The following is an 18,676-nucleotide window of genomic DNA, read 5'->3' as shown; positions in this document are numbered from 1 at the left end:
AGTGCCGGGTCAGAAAGGGAGCTCGGACTGCCCAGCAGGCGTCTGAAAGTGCCCAACCTCATGTGCCTGACCTCAGATAATCTGAAGTTCTCTTAAGAGATGTATAATTAGGTCTTTAAAAGTTGAACTTAAAAAATGGCATCATAGTATTATTGGTAACGCGTGTGTGTGTCAGGATTGCAGCCCTTACGTTCCGCGTGTGGACACCCGTCCTTGACCTAAGCATCTGATGCAGTAACTCAGCTGAAGCAGCGGGTTTTGTTTTCCCATCTCACTGGCAGGCCACACGCAAGTGTGATTGGAGCCAGGAATTTTTGCTTCAATTCTGAGCCCAAAAGAGCGTTCCTGTGAAGGCTGTGCACTCTCCAGCCCGATTTCTTTCCTGATCTATTCTGCCTGAGCTGTCAGATCTCACTCCGTTCCCTCCCTCAGCCCTTTGGTTCAATCCAAGTCATCCTCGTTCCTTCCCTGCTCCTTGGCAAAGAAAGCGATGTTCAGCCCAGCATCTTTAAATGGCTTTTCTTCTCTGCTGCCTATTTATTTTCCAGCTCGGTCTCTTTCTTCCCATCGCCCTTCCAGTCCTGCTCTTCCCTGACTGCCCGTCCCGGACTTTGGGCCGCCAGGAGCTCGGGGGCCGCCGCCGGGCTGCCTGGCAGAGCACTCCCTTGACGTGTCCGACTCGTCCCTGACGCCTTTTCCCATCCTAGGGAACCACTCACCTTTCTGCTTCCTCTTGATCAAATTTGTTCCTTCTTCACTCTGTGTAGAGTTTGGAGCAGTGAGTCTTGGCAGCCATCGCCTTGCCGTCTCCAGCTTTTTTCTGCTGTTTCAATGCAGCATATTTATTTATAGTAAATAGCATGCCTTTATATTCAGTGTGGATTGTTTATCAAATGAAGCACTAGCTCAATGCTGTTAATATATCCAAAAGTGTTTTAAAACTTTTTTGTGTGTTTTGTTTCAGTTTAAGAACTGTCTGGGAAATGTAGAACGTAAAATACATTCTAAGGTAGTTTAAACAGGGGGGCGTGAAGGTGGCAAATTGGAAAAATAAGTTACTGTTAATTGAGCTGTGGAGATCAGACCCATGACTACGTTCGTCCGGCAAACTCAGCTCATGCTTTAAATTTTTGTGCCTGCTAGAGAAGCAGAAAATTGCAAGGCAACTTGTCTGAGGAGCTTATGGTATTAAAGAAGGTACAAAAGACTCTCATGCTCAGACTTAGTGCAGGAAGCTAGTAAATGTATTCAGAATGTTTGAAAATTATTTTTCTCTGCTTTTTGGAGTGGTTAAAAAATGATTAAACTTTTGAAAAGTACTATACAAGGAGTGAACGGGGAAGAGTTTTCCAAGACACATGTGCCCGCTATCATTGCCTTTCAGCTGGCACTGACCTGCCAGTGCATCTGTGAGCCTGGTTTTTCTTCACAGGTACAATAAAAAGGTATATATTTATTTTACAACTGAAAGGAATCCAGTAGTCAGGACTAATGTTTGTTGCCTATGTCCTAGACCTGTTTTTCTAATGCAGTGTTAGACATGAAACATAAGGTTATTTGGTTTTGTCTTTTTTATGTCAGATAAAGAGAAATGAATCGCAGAACTAGAAGTCAGTGGTTACTGCGGAATCCTGATGACATTCAAGCTAGGCATACAGTCATGCAAACGGCTAATAAATGTAACTGGTGCTTCAAAAGGGCATAGCTGAGCAAATTTCATATCAAATCTGGTAGTGAAGAAGAAGTTGGACAGAAAAGTGAATTAGAATTGGCAGTTTTCTAAGTGAAAGCTATTAAATGGCCAAAACCCCAACAATTTTGCAATCGAGAAGGGGGACAACTTTGGCTAACTGCCCATCCTGTTTCAGTGATGAAATGAAGGGAAAAATTAGATGTAAAGTAATATAAAACAAATAAGAAAAAGGGAAGCAGACAGCAATCGACTCAAAATGAGAGTTATGAAGTGCAAAAAATTAATAAGGAAAGCAATAGCCAAAGGAAAAGAAAAATGTATGGGTTGGAGTGCTTGGAGGAGGTGATGAAGAGCTGAAGTCCGGAGGAAATCTTGGCGGTAGGATAAGGACCGTGACTAGATGCAGGTGGTAAAACTGCTCATGCTGATGTAAGAGAACTGGAAAGGTGACGTCATTCATTAGCAATGCTTAGTATTAAAAGTGAACATTTTAAAATTCAGTAGGTCTAGAATGCTTGTATCGGTATTTCTAAGGCAGACGCCTGGGGCAGTCCCTGCCCTGCCGCTGCGAAGGCAGGCGAAGAGGCCAGGAGGGCCCGGGCGAAGTGCTCGAAGGGATGAAAGGGAGAGCAGTGTCAGTGCAGGAGCGTAAGTCACTTCAGCCTAGCCTTGTTCAGTTTTTTGGGGGATTAGAGGGAACGGGGTATAGCTGGGCCCCTGCAAAGCTTGTTTTCTGACGATCACACCTTTTAGGTCGTTTAAAGAGAACCATAATGAAATGGGGATGCTCATAGAAGGGTTCTGCTGGGACCCGATACAATTCAGTGGTTCCAGACCACTGGTGAAGATAGAAAATCACTACTGATAGATGTTAACATGACAAAAATATCCATGCCCAGGACCAGAGTGAATAGAAGCTCCACATGTGTTCCCAGTGCAGTCCCAGGGTGAAAGACTAATGAATAAGCATGTGTTCTTGTTTTTAATTACGGTTAGCAGTAAGTGATTATACTTCTGTATGTCTCAGCTGTGAGACTTGGGAATTTTGGATGCCATTTGGATATTTACATTTTAAAAGAGAAGCTGAGTAATTGGAATGGATGCAAAAAAAGCTTCAAAAATTACTGTTGGAGTGTGAAAATGCCTTGGAGAGGGAGGGAGAGAAACCCAGTTGGCTGAGTTTATCTAGCAAAATTGAGAATGTCTTGATTACAGTGCACGAATACCTTCACAGGGAGAAAATACTGAACACTGCAGCTCTGAGCTTAAAAGAGCAACACAACAAGAATCACTGACTGGCAATCGAAGCCAGGCAAATTCAAATTGGAAAAAGGCACAAATTCTTAAGAGAGAATAACTGTGTAATTTAGAAATGTTTCTCCAAGAACTGTGAACAGAACAATAAAAGTTATGATATTTATGCAAATAGCTTTTTCATGGCTTTTTTTTCTTTCCGAAGTATACTTAAAGGGGGGAAAGAGGACAAAGAGGCTCCTGATGAGGCTTTCGTAGGGAAGTTTAGCCAGCATAGCCCAGCCGTCGTGCGGAGCTGTGTCTAAACATCCTGTGCTGCTGGAGCCGAGTGGTGCTTCACCTGCTACGGGAGGAGGGGGAGCCTTCTCAAGTCTTGTTGCGTGCGTTGCATAAGGAGGTGATGTTGTCTTGCAACTTTTTACGTCATGTTAATCCCATCACCACCCTGAAGGGGTCTGTGGTCTTAGAGGAGTTTTTACACCATGCGATACCTGAACACTTGCCAAGTTTAGTACCTTTCCATACTATGTATATGAAAAGAAAAGGTATCTGCACACAAATCTCCTTCTTGGGGGTAAGTGTAGGGAATTGCCTTCCCCCTCCTCCACCCACCCTCCAAAGACGGCACAAGGCTGTTGCCTGTTCTTGCCACAAACATCTTTGGGTCCTGCAGAAACGTGTAGCGTTGCTGGTTTGAGTCACGGGAGCCGTTCCTCTCGGCAGCAGCGAGTGACCGCTCTAGCACAGTGATGGGAAACAGGTCTGCTGAAGAAAAAGTTCTGCTGCGTGTATGGTTTATATGAGATGCAGCTGTGCTACCCCGGGCTTGCCCCGATTCCTAGCATCTCAAGGAGGACATCCCAAAGGAGATGCCACATTCTCCAGGATGCACTTCCAGCTCTTCCAACATCTGCCCGTGGGTCTCCATGCAGTAAGAGGCTACCAGACACAGCAGCCCTTGGGAACAGGAGGTGTTCTGCCTCTGAACTGGCCCTGGGGAAGCCTCCTTCTCTGACTGCAGAGGGAACGGAAGGCGAGGTAGCCAAGTTGGCCTTTCTGTGTATCAGCACAGATGTGTAACTGTGGGCATGACTAGTGTTTGATCGTGCCTGGAACATGCCAACAGGATGACAACATTTATGTCACAATTGTATGCATTTAATAAGCATCTCATTTGAATTATTAGTTAATGTACAGCTCCCCCAAAAGTATTTTTATGTTATAAACCCCATAATTTATCTAAGTACAAGCTGCAAGGTCGTAAATACAGCATTAAGAAGGTAGCTATTGCATAGCTGGTTTAACAAAATATCCTTTCTGAGTAAGATATATAGGCTTATTTGGAGAGGATTTAGCTACTGGGAGGAGGTCTTCTCCAAGTAAGTTATATGCTTCTTAGCTGCAGCAGACAGGGAATATAAGTTCTTAGTTTGTCCTTGTTGTCGGTAGAAATCAGTCTGACCTGACTGTCTTGCCTGATTCGAGTGTCTCCTCAACCCTTGTTCACTGGAGGCAGATTCATAAAACGCCTGTAGAGGAATGAGGCTGGGAGTGACATTCTGATGGAAAGGAGAGCTGGATTCACAACTGGTCTGCCAGTACACTTACTAAAGAGGAGACAGTGAAAATACATGGCCTGAGAAGACTTGTAAGCAACCTTTTGCTTTGCTCAGTGCATGGTGAGTGGGAGCCGTGACCGCCTGGCAGCGCCTTTGCCTGCTGGGCAAGGCGGGCAGCGACGCGGGGCCGTTGCTGGTGTACCTGGAAAAGCCCCAGTAACGCAGCGAGGATGTGGTGCCTGCAGCTAGGTCATGCTGAAGGTTGGAGCGGTTGTGCACAGACGCCTTTTCCATCTACTGTATCTTCTTTTATGACCAGGGTCAGGAGTAACGGTCTGTCGAGGTAATGCTCTGTGAGGGCTGCTTTTTGTACATAGGTAAGCGGAAGGTTGTACGCTGCATCTTTGCGCATGTAGGTACACAGAAACTACAGAAAATGCCTGTAAACTGAGAAAGGCATGATTAACCGTGCCCTTAGCAGAGCACTTGCTGACTGTTTATCTGAATGCAGATTAAATTTGCAAGAACAGCATTAAGGAGTATGATGGGAGGGAACTTAACCTCAAAGAAACTCAGCAGCCGACACTTTGGATGTTTGAATTACATCTGAATCAAGCTCTTGATTAAATCTTAGCAATGTCAAAAGCTCAAAGCAGCAACTGTAATTGATGTTGCTTTTTCCCCCTCATATTGCTAAATTATCTATTGCAACGTGCAGCGCATCCATGTCACTACATTAAATTTGTACACAAAGAAGAGGGGAGCTGAGGCAATAACGCCACAGGACAAACAGTATGCAGCCAGGCATAGCTTCTTGGCTTCGTTCGCTGTTGTTGGGGTTTTCTTTAAAAAGTGTTTCCAAATCTGAGTAAAACCGATTCCAGATGTGCTCATTTGAAGGATATAAAAGTCACGCTAGCACCAAGACTATCTGAATTCTGTGCCGTACCTGAATAGATAACTAGTCCCATCTTAAAAACAGAAGTGCTATAAACAATAAAAAGGCCACAGGCAAAGGTTTTAGTGCTTCGTTCCCATTAGCATCCTTTTTTCCCAAGTATTTTAGACTAACATAGTTAGAGAATTCCTCTGAGGCTCCAGCGCACTGAATCAGAGGTGCCTGATACGACGTGGGCCGCTTGTCTGGGCTGTCGGGACTGGATCCGTCCGTGGGCCTTTCGCCAATGTACAGCAGGCTGCGGTCTTTCGCGTCTTGCTCCGTTTTGAAAAGTTCGTACTCCGTGTGGGGCAGCTTGATGCCCAAAGCCAAACATCCATTTGTGGGTGTTATATCCTGCTCCACCCCAGCACTCCAGGAGCTTGTCAGCCCGCAGCTCCCAGGTTCTGAGGAGTTCAGCATCATCACCGTCACCTGGTCCATCGGCGTCACCCGAGCCTGTGTGACCTTAAAAGCCAGCTCTGTCCCACCTCTCACTTTGGAGGAGGGGATGCCTTGGGTGTAATGCCCAGATGCGTAGATGGTGAAAGTCGGCTGTTTGCAGAGTGGGTCGGAGTAGTGATAGTAAAAACCCTCCCAGGTGTGGTTGTTACCGTGGAATATGAAGTACCTGGTAAGGAAAAGCACCGCAGGTCGGACCTCGCAGTGGGTGCTCACCCAGCTGCCGCTGAGCTGCATCGGCAGCTGAGCTCGGACGGGTAGTATGGGCGGGTGGTGCTCATCAGCTCTGTATATAATCCCACAGGCCGGGCAAGGATGCACATGGTGCTGCAAAAGACAAAAACACAACCGTTTTTGTAAACTGATAGGCAAAAAGCCCTGTCAGAGTATTTTAAAAGCTGAAACCCCCCTCTCCTGCAGCAGAACGTTCAACTGCAATGAACTTGGCCCAAGACATCCAAGCAGATTAAGGGAGATAAAGCACTGCCCGGGCTCTTTGCTATTCTGGTGCGCCAGGGAGGAGGGAGAGGTCTGTGCCCCGGGGCTGGGCTCTGCCCTGGGCCAGGGCCGCTAAGGACAGGCTGCAGGGAGGGGGACGGGGGACGGGGCCAGGGCAGAGACGCCGGAAGGGCAGGGAACACTCCCTCAGGCCATCCAGGTTGTTCCCCCAAAAGTTTTCCACTGCGAGCTGCTGCGTGTACGCATGGGTGAGGATGAGGGTGCAGGGAGATGTCAGCTACGCCACCGCATTTCTGCACCCATTCAGAAAAAAACAATGCAGTCTTTCCAGCAGTCACAAAGGCTGTGAAACCTTCCCAAGGGAAGGCTTCTGTGGCTGCACTGCACCCCGCTGATGGCAGCCGCTCCAGGATGGCCAGAAGCACGGCACCTTCCGCTTCCCTTCGCCCCCCTCCTCCCGCAGCCACGCAGACCCCTGCCCATGCTCCCACATCTGTGGCTGCGTTTGCAGGTCGCATCCGGGCGGCAGGCGAGGCGGGTGGGAGGGACAGAGGGAGGCAGGGGTTTGCCAGGCACCCGGAACGGGCATCGCACCGGAGAGAGAAGGAAAGGACCTGCGGCAGAACGAGGAGCTGACCTTTGCTTCTCTGCCCATGCTTCGTGCCGAGCTCTGAGTCAAACCAGTCCTGCAGCCGATCCAACGCCAGGAGGGGGGTTTTGTGCAGCTTGGAACTTTTCCTTATACTTCATATATCACAACTGATTTATTTTTAAGTAACCAGGGTTGGAACATTGTATCATTTTCTAGAACACGAGCTAATCTTTACTGAACTGCCGTATGCAACAAGGTTAAATAACTCGGTAGTTAACTGCAGGGTGGGTAATTTACATGCAAGTTGATTGGAGTCTACTGTAATTTAGTCATTTTCAGCTTGCTTTACTGCTACTGTCACGTTAACGAGCGCTGACAGTACACAGTACATTACGGCTAAATAATCCCAGAAGTTGGCAAATATATATGCTCTCCTTAGACAGGAAATTCTTTGATAATGAAAGGTAATTTGGGGAGAATGGGTTTCTTTAAAACAGATATAAATTTAAGGGAAAAAGAGTGATATTTTCATAAAGAGGGTTAAAAAATAATTCCTAACATAGCTGTGTAACCCTCACTAGCCCAAGCAAATGGATGTTTGGGGGTGGGGGGAGAGAAGAAAAATCCTATGCCCAATAAAATTATCACTATAGACATGGAGCCACAAATCTTACTTGCTTAAAGCAGTCGTGTGAAGTTATTTCTAATGTATGGCAGCTTCTAATTATCGCCAAGTGGTGACATCATGCGCTGGTCCATTGGAGAGCTGTTAGCTGATTAATTACAGTGCTATATTCAGAGAGTGAATTTCAGTATCTTTAGGTTTGGGTTTAAATTAACTTTTAAAAGTGTTTATGTTTACCATCTGGTTTTGCTCATATATATGGTTTTGGCCCAAGATAACACAAGTTTAACCAGCCTGAGAATGTTACTTTCAAGGGGGAAAGGGGTGTTACTCTGTGTTTTTCAGAGTTCAGTTGCTATAGTTCGGGGTGTGGGGAAATGCTGCCCCCAAAATAATTGTTTTTCAGTTAATTCAATTCTATCTGGTAAAGTTCAGGGAGGTTTTTTCAGCCCATCTCACTGCTCAGTCATTTCTGAATTGATTAGCTATGATTCAGATAGAAATGTGCTTTCCTGGAAATAAACTAACCTGCTGCAAAATAAAATTAAATAAAAAAACAAAACAAAACAAAATAAAATGCAACCAAGCCTGCTGCTCACTTTTATTTACATCAAAGTGAAAGTTTGATTTCTGTGTAATAACATAATTGTATTCAAGGCAACTTCCTCTTCTAATGGCATTACACCGAGGAGTAATGATTTAATGGCAGATGTTGCTTCCTTGCTCCTCTCTCAACCTGGAGGACACGACAAAGAGTGAGAGAGACGGCAGGAAGACAAACGGCAGAGCAGGCAGCCTCTAATGATGGGCAGCCCGAAGCTTGCACTGACTTTGGTGCGGGAAACTAGGAAACTGCGTTTCCTAGGAAAACACAGAGCCAAAGAAAAGCCATTAACTCCAGGCCCGTGCCTACGCAGGCTTGTTCCTGACATTGGCTTTGGTGAGCTTTCACCCACCCCAGTCCCGCCCTCTCGGTAAGGGAGAGAGCGAGCCCCACGTGCCGCCGAGCACCCAGGTAGCACCCTGGGAACCCGCACCTCCAGCCCCGCACCTCCTCGGGACAGAAGGGGGCTGAGTGCAGGCAGGCGGTATTTTAACAGTAAGGAAATAACACGTGCTTGGCAAAGCCCATGAGGGGACCACATAAAGACATCATCCTTACCACAGCGCTCTGCATAGGTCGCTGGTAACCGGTGGGTCGGTAGTGGAGCCTCTCGACCCACTCCGTGTGAATGTCCCCCAGGTAGAGCTCCTCCACCAGCCGGCTCCCGCTCTGCTGCGGCTGCAGCACGGGCTGGTAATGCTTCTCCACTCGCACCAGGCTCAGCTCGTGCATGGCGAAGCCCAGGGCGGCAGTGCAGTCGCGCTCGGTCTTGGCGCTCAGCAGTTCGTAGAGGGCTCCGGGAGCCCAGGTGCGCCCCGGGGGCAGGAACCCGCTGCAGCCCTCGCCGGAGGTCTGGTTGATCCAGGCGGCCACCTCCCGCATGGCCTTCTGGCTGTGGAACACGATGCCGACTTTGTGGAGGTGGTAGTCGGCCTCGGTGGCCCCACGGGTGATCCAGGAGGCCTGGCGCAGGCGCAGCTTGCCCTTGATGACCAGCGAGTAGGAGGGGTCGCGGCAGGAGGGGTCCCAGTAGTAGAACTGGTAAGCCTTGAAGAGGCGGTTGGCGTAGAAGAGGTAGGATCGGGTGAGGAACTCGGGTCCCGGCCGCACCTCGCACCTGGGGAGGAAGGCAGTCCTGAGCCGCCACAGTGCACGGCCAGGGGCGTGCAGGCTGAAATCCCTCCCCAGGGGCAGCCGGGGTGCGGGAGGAGAGGGGCGAGCGTGGGTGGGAGCAGCATCATGGGCAGGAGCCTCCCACACCCGGTGGCCACCCTTGGGCGGTTGTAGGACCTGGGCATCTGCTACCAAAATGTGCCGGTGCCGGGCAGAGGATCTTGCACTTTACGCCACATCCCCAGGGAGGAGGGCCGGGGCAGGGGGGGATGAAGGCCACGCTGCCCATCTGAGCTGGGTGTGCTCATCGGCTGCACCCTAACCGGGGAGAGGGGCAAGAGGGTGCTCAGGGGGGCCTCAGGCCGCCCTCCAGTTGGCGGTGGGTGCTTGGGGAGGGGGAGAGAGGAGGTCAGGCTTCCTTTTTGTTGCTCAGCGATTTGCCTTCTCCCTGCCACCAAGCCCAGCCTGGGGCGGGGGGGCAGGAGTGGCACAGAGGGGCTGGGCTGGGGCGGGGGGTGCACCCGGGGGTTTGGGGTGTGCTCCTGGAAGGGGGGCCCTTACCTGGGGTTTGGGGTGCACTGCCAGGGCAGAGGGTGCGCCTGGGGTTTGGGGGTGTGCTCCCGGGGTGGGGGTGCCTTAACCGGGGTTGGGGGTGTGCTCCTTTACCCAGGGTTTGGGGTGCACTCCCGGGGCAGGGGGCCTTGCCCGGGGTTGGGGTGCGCTCCCGGGGCAGGGCTGCCTTACCCAGGGGTTTGGGGTGCGCTCCCAGGGTGGGAGAGCCCCACCTGGGGGTTAGGGTGCACTCCCGGGGCTGGGGAGTGCCTTACCCGGGGGTTTGGGGTGTGCTCCCAGGGGCGGGGTGGCCTTACCCGGGGTTGCGGTGCGCTCCCGGGCTGGAGGGCCCTTACCCGGGGTTTGGGGTGCACTGCCGGGGCAGGGGGTGTGCCCGAGGGTTGGGGGTGTGCTCCCGGGGCGGAGAGCCCTTACCCGGGGTTGGGGTGCGCTCCTGGGGTGGGGGGCCCTACCCGGGGTTGGGGTGTGCTCCTTTGCCCGGGGTTGGGGTGCACTCCCAGGGGTGGGGGCCCTACCCGGGGTTGGGGTGCGCTCCTTTGCCCGGGGTTGGGGTGCACTCCCAGGGGTGGGGGCCCTACCCGGGGGTGGGGTGCACTCCCGGGGGTGGGGGGCCCTACCCGGGGTTGGGGTGCACTCCCAGGGGTGGGGGGCCCTACCCGGGGTTGGGGTGTGCTCCCGGGGGTGGGGGCCCTACCCGGGGGTGGGGTGCGCTCCCGGGGGTGGGGGCCCTACCCGGGGGTGGGGGGCCCTACCCTGGGTTGGGGTGCGCTCCCGGGGGTGGGGGCCCTACCCGGGGCTGGGGTGCGCCCTTACCCGGTGGAGACCCAGCGCCCCTCCAGGCGGGGCGGCAGCCGCGCCGCGATCCTGGCGCCGTCCTGCAGGTGGCGGAGCTGCTGCCGGCACCGCGGCTCCCAGCGCAGCGGCGGCTCCGCGGCCGCGCAGGCTGCGGCGGGGGTGAGGGGGGGGAGAGAGGGAGAGAAGGGGGGAGAGAGGGAGGGGGTGAGAAGGGGGGAGAGAGGGAGGGGAAGAGGAGGGGGAGGCGGGGGGGAGGCCGTCAGCACCGCGGGGCAGCGCGGAGGTTGCGCCCCCCCCCCCCCCCCAGGCTCGCCCCCCGGCCGCCCCGGGCTGCGCTCCCGCCCTGCGCGGCTCCGCGGCGGGGCCGGGCCGGGGTCCCGCTGGGGCTGTGCCGGGGGCCGGCACCGGCTGCCCGGGGTACGCGGCCTCGCGGGCTGCGCTGCGGCCCCGGGCGAGGCGGAGCGCGGGTCCCGGCGGGTCCCCCCAGGCCCCGCTCGCCTCCTGCCGAGCGCCCGGCGCTGGGCGTCCGGCCCGCCGCACCCACCCAGAAACACCTCACACGCCGTCGCCTAGAAAAACGCCTTTGGCTGCCTTCGCTACAAGAGCTAGCTAAGAGAACGAAACCCCCAACCGCGTTAGCTATGCAGCAAGCTCTTAGTTAGGGACACTATTTTACTACTTATTTTACTGTTTTCCAACTTGGGTCTCATCTGAATCCAACTCTTTTTTCGATGAAATCTCCAAATAACACTGAGTGCTCTTTGTTCGTGTTCTCTCCCTCTCAAGCTATTGTTGAAGCAGTAACCGAAACAGGGAATTACAGCATGGGAACGTTAGACTCGCCTGTCGCCCGCCATAAGGACAGTAATTCTGTCACTTACCTCATTTCCCATAACAACGGATGTTATTGGCTTAGGGAATGTGTGAACACTCAGCTAAATCCTGAAGACCTTTACATGCACGCATATATATGTATGTATATTCCTATATGTTATTCGCTCTTTACTTAAGCAAACTTCTGTTGCGCTCATCGTGAGTTTGCTTCAGTAAGAAACGTGGGATTTGCCTCTTTATGACACCACAAAACGAGCTCTCAGTGAAGCCCCTCCTGAAATGCCACCGATTTTCTGCTATCGTACCGCTGGCCCTCGGCCTCACGGTGTTCAGCCCGGCCCAGGGCTGCCGGGGGTTTATGGGCCCAGCCGGGGTTCACTCGCTCTAGCTGTACTTTGCAATTTGCCTAGCAGTGCGCTGGACATCTTCAAGCCAACTGTTATTCACTCCATACCAAGGGTCAGGACACAGGTTGCTTTCCAGCCTGCCTGTCAGCTGGAAAGAAAGATCTAATGTGTATGTATCGCCTTCCCACAGGGTGAGGATGCTAAACGTTGGCACACCCCGTGCCTCAGTCAAGGAGATCAAGACACAGAGTCACAACTGCTCCTCTTAGTCCCTGTGTGCCACATACATACTTCTACATAACCTGAGCCATCCTGTGATCTTTATAGGGAGATTTGCCTAAACCAGCCCCTTCACCGGGAAGAGAAACCCCAGCCATCTGCCTGCATGTGAGAGAAGTGACAGCTGAGAGCGTGACGGGTCCAAGCCCGGCTTGGAGAGTGCCATCATCTTCCTAACACGAAGTGTTTGCAGATGAAGCTAGCGCATACGGATATGCCGCAAACTACGGGCAAGACTATGAGCTGCTGAGCAACATCAGCAAAATTCCCTGGCTCGCAAGCTCGGGATATAACACAAATATGAACACTCAGGGTGAGATTCACAGCTGGGGTCTACCGGGGAGGCTCCTCCAATTCCCACAGCCAATTTATTCCAAGACAGGAGCCTCTCATCCCTGGCATCAACGCATCCTACACACAGAGAGGTTTAAAGCCCTGTTACAAATCTTCAGTGTCCATGTTTGCCACAAATACAATCCCTAGACCAAGTCAAATGGGAACTCGGTAATTAAACGTCTGCTGTGCAAGTCAGAGGCTCCTGAACATGTGGCAAAGCAGAGAGATTTCCACTCAAATAGTATTTTATTACCAATCTAGTAATATATAAGTTAAGACTTACATCTGATGGACAAATTTGGAGTCACTTCACTATGGCACTGCCGTTTGCAGAATTTTTACATGTCACAGTAACAGTGTCCTTGAAATGTATTTGTGTAGATTTGAGCACGCAAACCCTGAAACTACCACAAAGGGAATAAACACATGGCAAGTGAAGCCCCCAGCGAAGCAGGAGAGCAGTAACAGCAGCAGCCTACCTACCTAAAGGCCAGTGAAACTGGCCTTGGATCTTCTGTTACCTCACTATGCACCGGAGTGCATAAACTAGCTGGAAAGACGCGTTATTAGTGTTAAGGGCTCTTTTTGGAGCAGACTCACAATTGTACTGGTTTTATCATCTTCAAGGGCTGGTCGTGGCGAGCAGCTCCTTCACAATTGATTGTACCAGTGCTTCCCAAAAAGCAGCTCCTGTGAGTCCTCATATGAAAAGGGAAAAATACTGGATGACAAAACCCATTGCTATTAGTTAAACTTTTAATTTGGCAGCTGCAGCGTCCATGCAGGCTGCCCATGGGTGCCCAGTTAGTAGAGCCTGTTAGGAGTTGGAGCCCTGCTTCCTCATCCCGGTTCTGCCATGACTTTGCTCTGTGGCCTTGGGCAAATTTACTCCTGCATGCTCCTTACTCCTGTATCTTTTTTCACTCACCTGCAAAATATGTCAAGCTTCACCTGGCTGACCTATCAAGAGGCCTAATTACTGGCAAAGCTTTTGGAGAGCCTTCAGTACAAGGATAGTCCAAACTGAATTACACCTAAACCAAACATGAAATCATTATCCTAGAGAATACAGTAAACTAAAAAATAACTGTATTTGTATTAGAGGTACTGGACTATAAGGGTCAAATTTGCTCTACAAACTACAGAGAGACTCTGGAGGTGTCAGTGTAGTCTATAGCTATACCGAAGTAACAGTACAGAATATAGCCCTACTCTCAACTCGCTAACTGCTCTCTGTGTGCGTTTATTGCACCAGAAGCTTCAATATTTGACTAAACCCTTATTGCTACTTTTGGCAGAAATACTAAAAGTCTACATTGTTTGAGCGCACAGACACTTTGGCAACACGATCACTACATTTTGACACATTCAATAGAAAAGGGAATTTTTAAAATCAGGATCAAACTCCCTGGGAAAAAAAAAAAAAGAAAAAGCCCCCCGCATGTAAATATTTGACATTATGGGAATTCCTAGGGATTTTGTCTTACTTAACTGTACACAAGACTCCAAGCTGGATGCATCCTCAAACCAAAAGCTATTGGCTCATGTCCAAATTTTGTGGCTGCTTTTCTCTCTCAAATACTCCAGCCCAGCCCCACCAGACCCAAACATCCTTTCAAGCTGGAAAAGTTCAGTTCCAGTCCTAAAATCTGTAGTTAGGGCACATCTCTATTCCAAGAGCAGCATAAAGTGGCTGTCACTCATATGTCACTCTGTTACTCAGCCCCTGGTGAAGCACATCAGAGCAGCTCCTCTCTCCATCTTAAGAGAGACGCAAATTAACTGCTTTATAGAGTTCTTGGGCAGGAGGAAGGAATTATTCACAATTCATCTTCAAGACAAAAATACTCATTCATAGGAAAATGAAAAAAAAAATCCCCAACTGTGATCTCTTCCACTCACTCGTTATCCCGTCTGTCTGTATCGATTAACCACAAGCGTTTCCAGAGAGCTCCTCAGTACAGCAGCTAGACAAAACAGTATCTTTTTCCAGCTTTCTGGTGCGTGCTGCATCCAAAGTACTGGCCCGAAGTCTCTGAGCAATGGGGCTGCACAAGCACTCAGGCAATTAGGAATGCCAGTAACCAGGAACAGCGGCTGATCACTGGAATCAGCAGAAACTGGATCAAGCCTTGAGACAACAGCAGTAGCAAATACTGAATAACTATTCCACACACTTATTTGTACAAGCAACTTGCAGAAAAATCAGACCCACAGCATCAAATGATAGAAAGGCAGAACTGGAAATTCTTTGCAAAGTAAATTGTTGGTAAAACTAAGACGAAAGATTCCTAGGCAATGGCCAAGCCTGAAAATGAGAGCCTGCCAGTGAGGTTGTGCTACATAACTGCTGTATGCTCCAGATTCAGACCCACTTCTCACTTTTAAAGGAAAAAATACCAACCGGGAGAGAAATACTGTAATATGCCTTGTTGGAAACAAATCTTGTTTGTGTTCCTCCAAGCAGATTGACTTTGGAAAAAAGCAAAGTTGAGTCACACATCTGTTTCTTTATAAATGGAGGAGAAAATGCATACATTACAGTTTGCACCAAATTAGTTACTGTAGATCAACTCTTCTCCAGAACTAGATTGCTTAATCTGTTACATGTTATTGCCTCCTATGGCCAGAATTTATTATTCCCATTTATAATTCTAATGTTTCAGTTAGTCACCCGTTCACAGGGATAAGATCAGTGCCTGAAGTCATGGAGCATTACACATTTCTTCATTTAGAGATGACATAAAACCTTTGATATTTTCTGAGGAATGTTCAGACTGGAATGAAATGGACGATAAGAAACATATCAATATATTCTGCATAAGTGAATTATACTTATCCTCACAGACTTCATTAACAGAGCAAAATAGTGTTTCTTTAACATTTTTCCCTCCTGAGAGCACACAGAATGGATTTTGGGTTAGCCACTAAAGGAATAAACATTCTTTTAAAAGCAAAGAAAATGTTTGTAGTTAGCAAATCATTTTGTCTTGCATTTGTGTGGAGATTAAGTTAGTGGTGCTTTTAATTCACTCAGAATAAGGCATTCCCAAGAGAACAACTCTGTGGGAAGAGATACATTTTATATTATGATATTACAAAGTTATAAAACTTAAATATAACCCACTGGGGGTAGAAAACCGTATCACAGCAGAACTTTGCAATTTGCCTATCTGCAAACTGAACCCAGCTCAGGACAGGACTTAAGCACATGCTTAAGTCTAATTGGTTTCAGTGAAACTTAAGCATGTGCTTGAAATTAAGCCAGTGCATGAGCATTTTTCCTGATTAGTAATGCCTCCCTGAACTGAAGCCAGAATGTGGTCAAGTGGTGGAGGGAGAATGCCAGCGCTTTCACTGGAGCACTGTTTGGCTTCTGGAAAAGTATTTCTATTATTCGTCCCTTCTCTTATTTGTCTGTAAAACAGGAATAATTACACATAGCTGTTTCACCAGTCTGATGCTCAGTTCATGCTATTTGTAAAATGCTTCGAATTCACTAGATGTTTCTCAGTTACTCTTTCAAGGATGGCAGAATAAACGTATTACATGTTAGCTATCATTGTAGAGCATCACCTTGAGCTTCTTGTGCATAACACAGCATAATTGAATAATACGAAATATTATGAAATTCTGCAAATCATAAGAGGGAACTCAGCCGACTCAAAATTCCTAAGCAGCTCAGGATTTTAGAGAAATCTTCAAAACATACTTTCACCACATACTTTCAACATATTGGCAAACAGGTTCAGACACCATATTCTGTGGCTTTTAGCCTAGCTTTATGCTGAGGCTGTGATCATTGCCTAATTTGTCTCATGTCCAGCCTTAAAATAGTGAAGCACTTGTGGTGAGTTGACTGGAGGTTTTTAAGGCACTAGAGAAGTAAATATTTTGGTCTTGGAATCACAGAATCATTTATTTCTCCTATAAGTGTCATGTCTAGCAATAGATGAGAAGACAGATGGGGTTTGTGGTAGGGAAGGGGAGAAGGGAGAAGGTATTCTCTCCTGCACCTCAAAGATCTTCTTCAGTATAAACTACACTTAAATAAAATGGCTTCTAAAGATTGCCCTCTCTAGCCATTTGCCTCAAAGAAGAAAACCAGGCCTAATACCTTAAATGGGGCTTGAGCCCAGTTTCGTTGGAGTCCATAAACAGGGAAGATCCCATGACCATACCAACACAGCACCAGCACCTTATTCAGAAAATGCCCATCCCCATAAACTGACAGTAGACACTCCATCTGGAGAATGAAGGGATACAAGGGAGAAACGGGATACAGGATATTCCCAAATGGAGGGACCTAAGCAAGACATGTAAGAGTTGGCATAAGGGACTTGTGAAGACAAATAAAAGCACCAGAGGTGGACGTGAGTACATTTTCCCAAGAGATCTCCTACAGTTAACGTTAATCAAAATGCTATGCTTTTTAATTACACAACAGAGCTTTACTCACCACATACTTGCTGTCCTGACAGATACAGGAGCCATTTCACTTTGTATTTCTCCCTCCCACCTCCCAGAAGATATTGCACAGGCTTAGAAAGAGCAGTCATATGCTTTTTGCACAACTAAATTGGTCAATGTCAAAAGATTTACTGGAGAACAGCTGAGCAATTCCATGGGGCCCGATGGCCCCCGTTGGCCCAACCACTGTGGTCAGCTCAGCGGTGTCCAGCCCTTAGCTCAGAGCCCTGTCCTGCTGCCAGCCCCATGCCAGGCAGCCCAGCCGGGGGGTCCAGGAGAGCAGACAAGAGTGCTGAGAACGGTGTTGCTGTGAGCCAAAGCCAGAAATCACAGTGCTCCCCTGCAACAATTCACTACCTCCACACAAGGACAGGACAGAGTCTAGAGGGAGAGGGATGGTTAATCAGGAGAGGTAAGAACTAATGGGGCAATTGCTATGTGCCTTCTTTTTTCAGCATCTGCAAGCACTGAAGTAAAGCAAATGGATTCAGGCTACGCTAGCACATTGTGACCTGTGTTAAACTCTGATCGGTACTGCTGCAGAAGTTTGGCACAGAGAAATATATAACCAAAAAGCAAAAGAAACTGAGGGAAAGAAGGGCGATGCTAGAGCTTTTTTCCTTGAACACTGGTGAAAGTTTAAATTTTATTTTGGTGAGATAGGTGAGACTATAGTGAGATGATCTCTAATCCCCTGGGTACCTAGACCGTGAGAGATTGGTGAAAACACACGGGGGAAAGCATTTCTTTTCAAAAACAAGAGCAAACCAACTCAGTCCAAGGCTGAACAATACCCCGAGGGTAAAATCGTGACTCAGTTAAATTCTCACTTGAATTCATATTCTTACCAAATGGGAAATATTACATCTATCTTCCTTAATTTAGATGAGCTGGAAACTCCTAGAAAATACAGCATATGGTTTTAAAATTAATGGCACACCATCATTTCAAATGTATGGAGCACCCATGCAATTTTGGCAATTCCCTTGAACCCCTGCACAGACACTTTATTAGTGGCTATCATGGCCATTTTTAATAGTGATGGCTAAGCAAATTTCTTCCCGGAGTGCTTTGAAGAGCGGAACTGGTAATCAGGCCATGGCTTGGCTATAAAATGCCAACCTCATTTCGAACGCCTAAATCACTCACATGGACGACGAGTGCAGAGAGGACCACCCACCACATACTATTAACATAAATATAGCGTTTACCCAAAGCAAAATGAGCAACTAGAACTGGCGGGAGTTGAGAACAGAAAAACAAAAAATGATTAGGGGGTGGGAGGGATTGAGTTACGACGCAAGATTAAAAGAACAGAATACATGTAGCCTGGCTGAGTGACGGCTGGGGCAAGATGGACATGATAACAGCCTATAAATATTCACAAAGCGTAAACACCAAGGAAGGGAAGGAATTCCTTGCAGTGAATAAAGAGGTTCTGTTGGGAGTGAATGAAGAGAGGAAAAAATGTGTTTTGTATATCAGGGTGAACTTCTTGAGGCACAATCTGGTAGGCAGCGCAAGTCCACTTGCTTGGCAGGATTTTGAAGGATTGAACAAAGCATTAGTACAGCAGGGAATAACCCGCTCTTGGCAGGGAGCTGGCGGGATACTCTGAGTGGCCTTTCAGTCTCCCACTGCCGTGGAGCCGTCCCAATTCCCTGCTCCCACGGGAGACAGCTGCTCTCCTGTGTAAACATATTGTTCCCCGTCCTGCTCATTGAAATCGCTGCCTGGCCTCCGT

The 18,676-nt window shown here is 48.8% G+C and overlaps 1 protein-coding gene across 1 annotated transcript; it reads right to left on the bottom strand.

The window, feature by feature from the left end:
- Positions 1 to 5,467: 5,467 nt before the first annotated feature.
- On the bottom strand, positions 5,468 to 11,697 carry APCDD1L (APC down-regulated 1 like). The gene is made up of 4 exons (XM_075721355.1): positions 11,673 to 11,697; positions 10,685 to 10,814; positions 8,744 to 9,302; positions 5,468 to 6,232 (listed from the first exon to the last, which is right to left on the bottom strand). Exons 1-4 carry the CDS (start codon positions 11,695 to 11,697, stop codon positions 5,468 to 5,470), a joined length of 1,479 nt encoding a protein of 492 aa, XP_075577470.1.
- Between the last annotated feature and the right edge of the window lie 6,979 nt (positions 11,698 to 18,676).

This window comes from Pelecanus crispus, chromosome 14 (assembly GCF_030463565.1).
Source record: "Pelecanus crispus isolate bPelCri1 chromosome 14, bPelCri1.pri, whole genome shotgun sequence".
In the NCBI taxonomy this organism is placed as follows: domain Eukaryota; kingdom Metazoa; phylum Chordata; class Aves; order Pelecaniformes; family Pelecanidae; genus Pelecanus; species Pelecanus crispus.
Note: the sequence above shows the minus strand (reverse complement) of the source record. Positions and strands in the feature narration are given on the sequence as shown.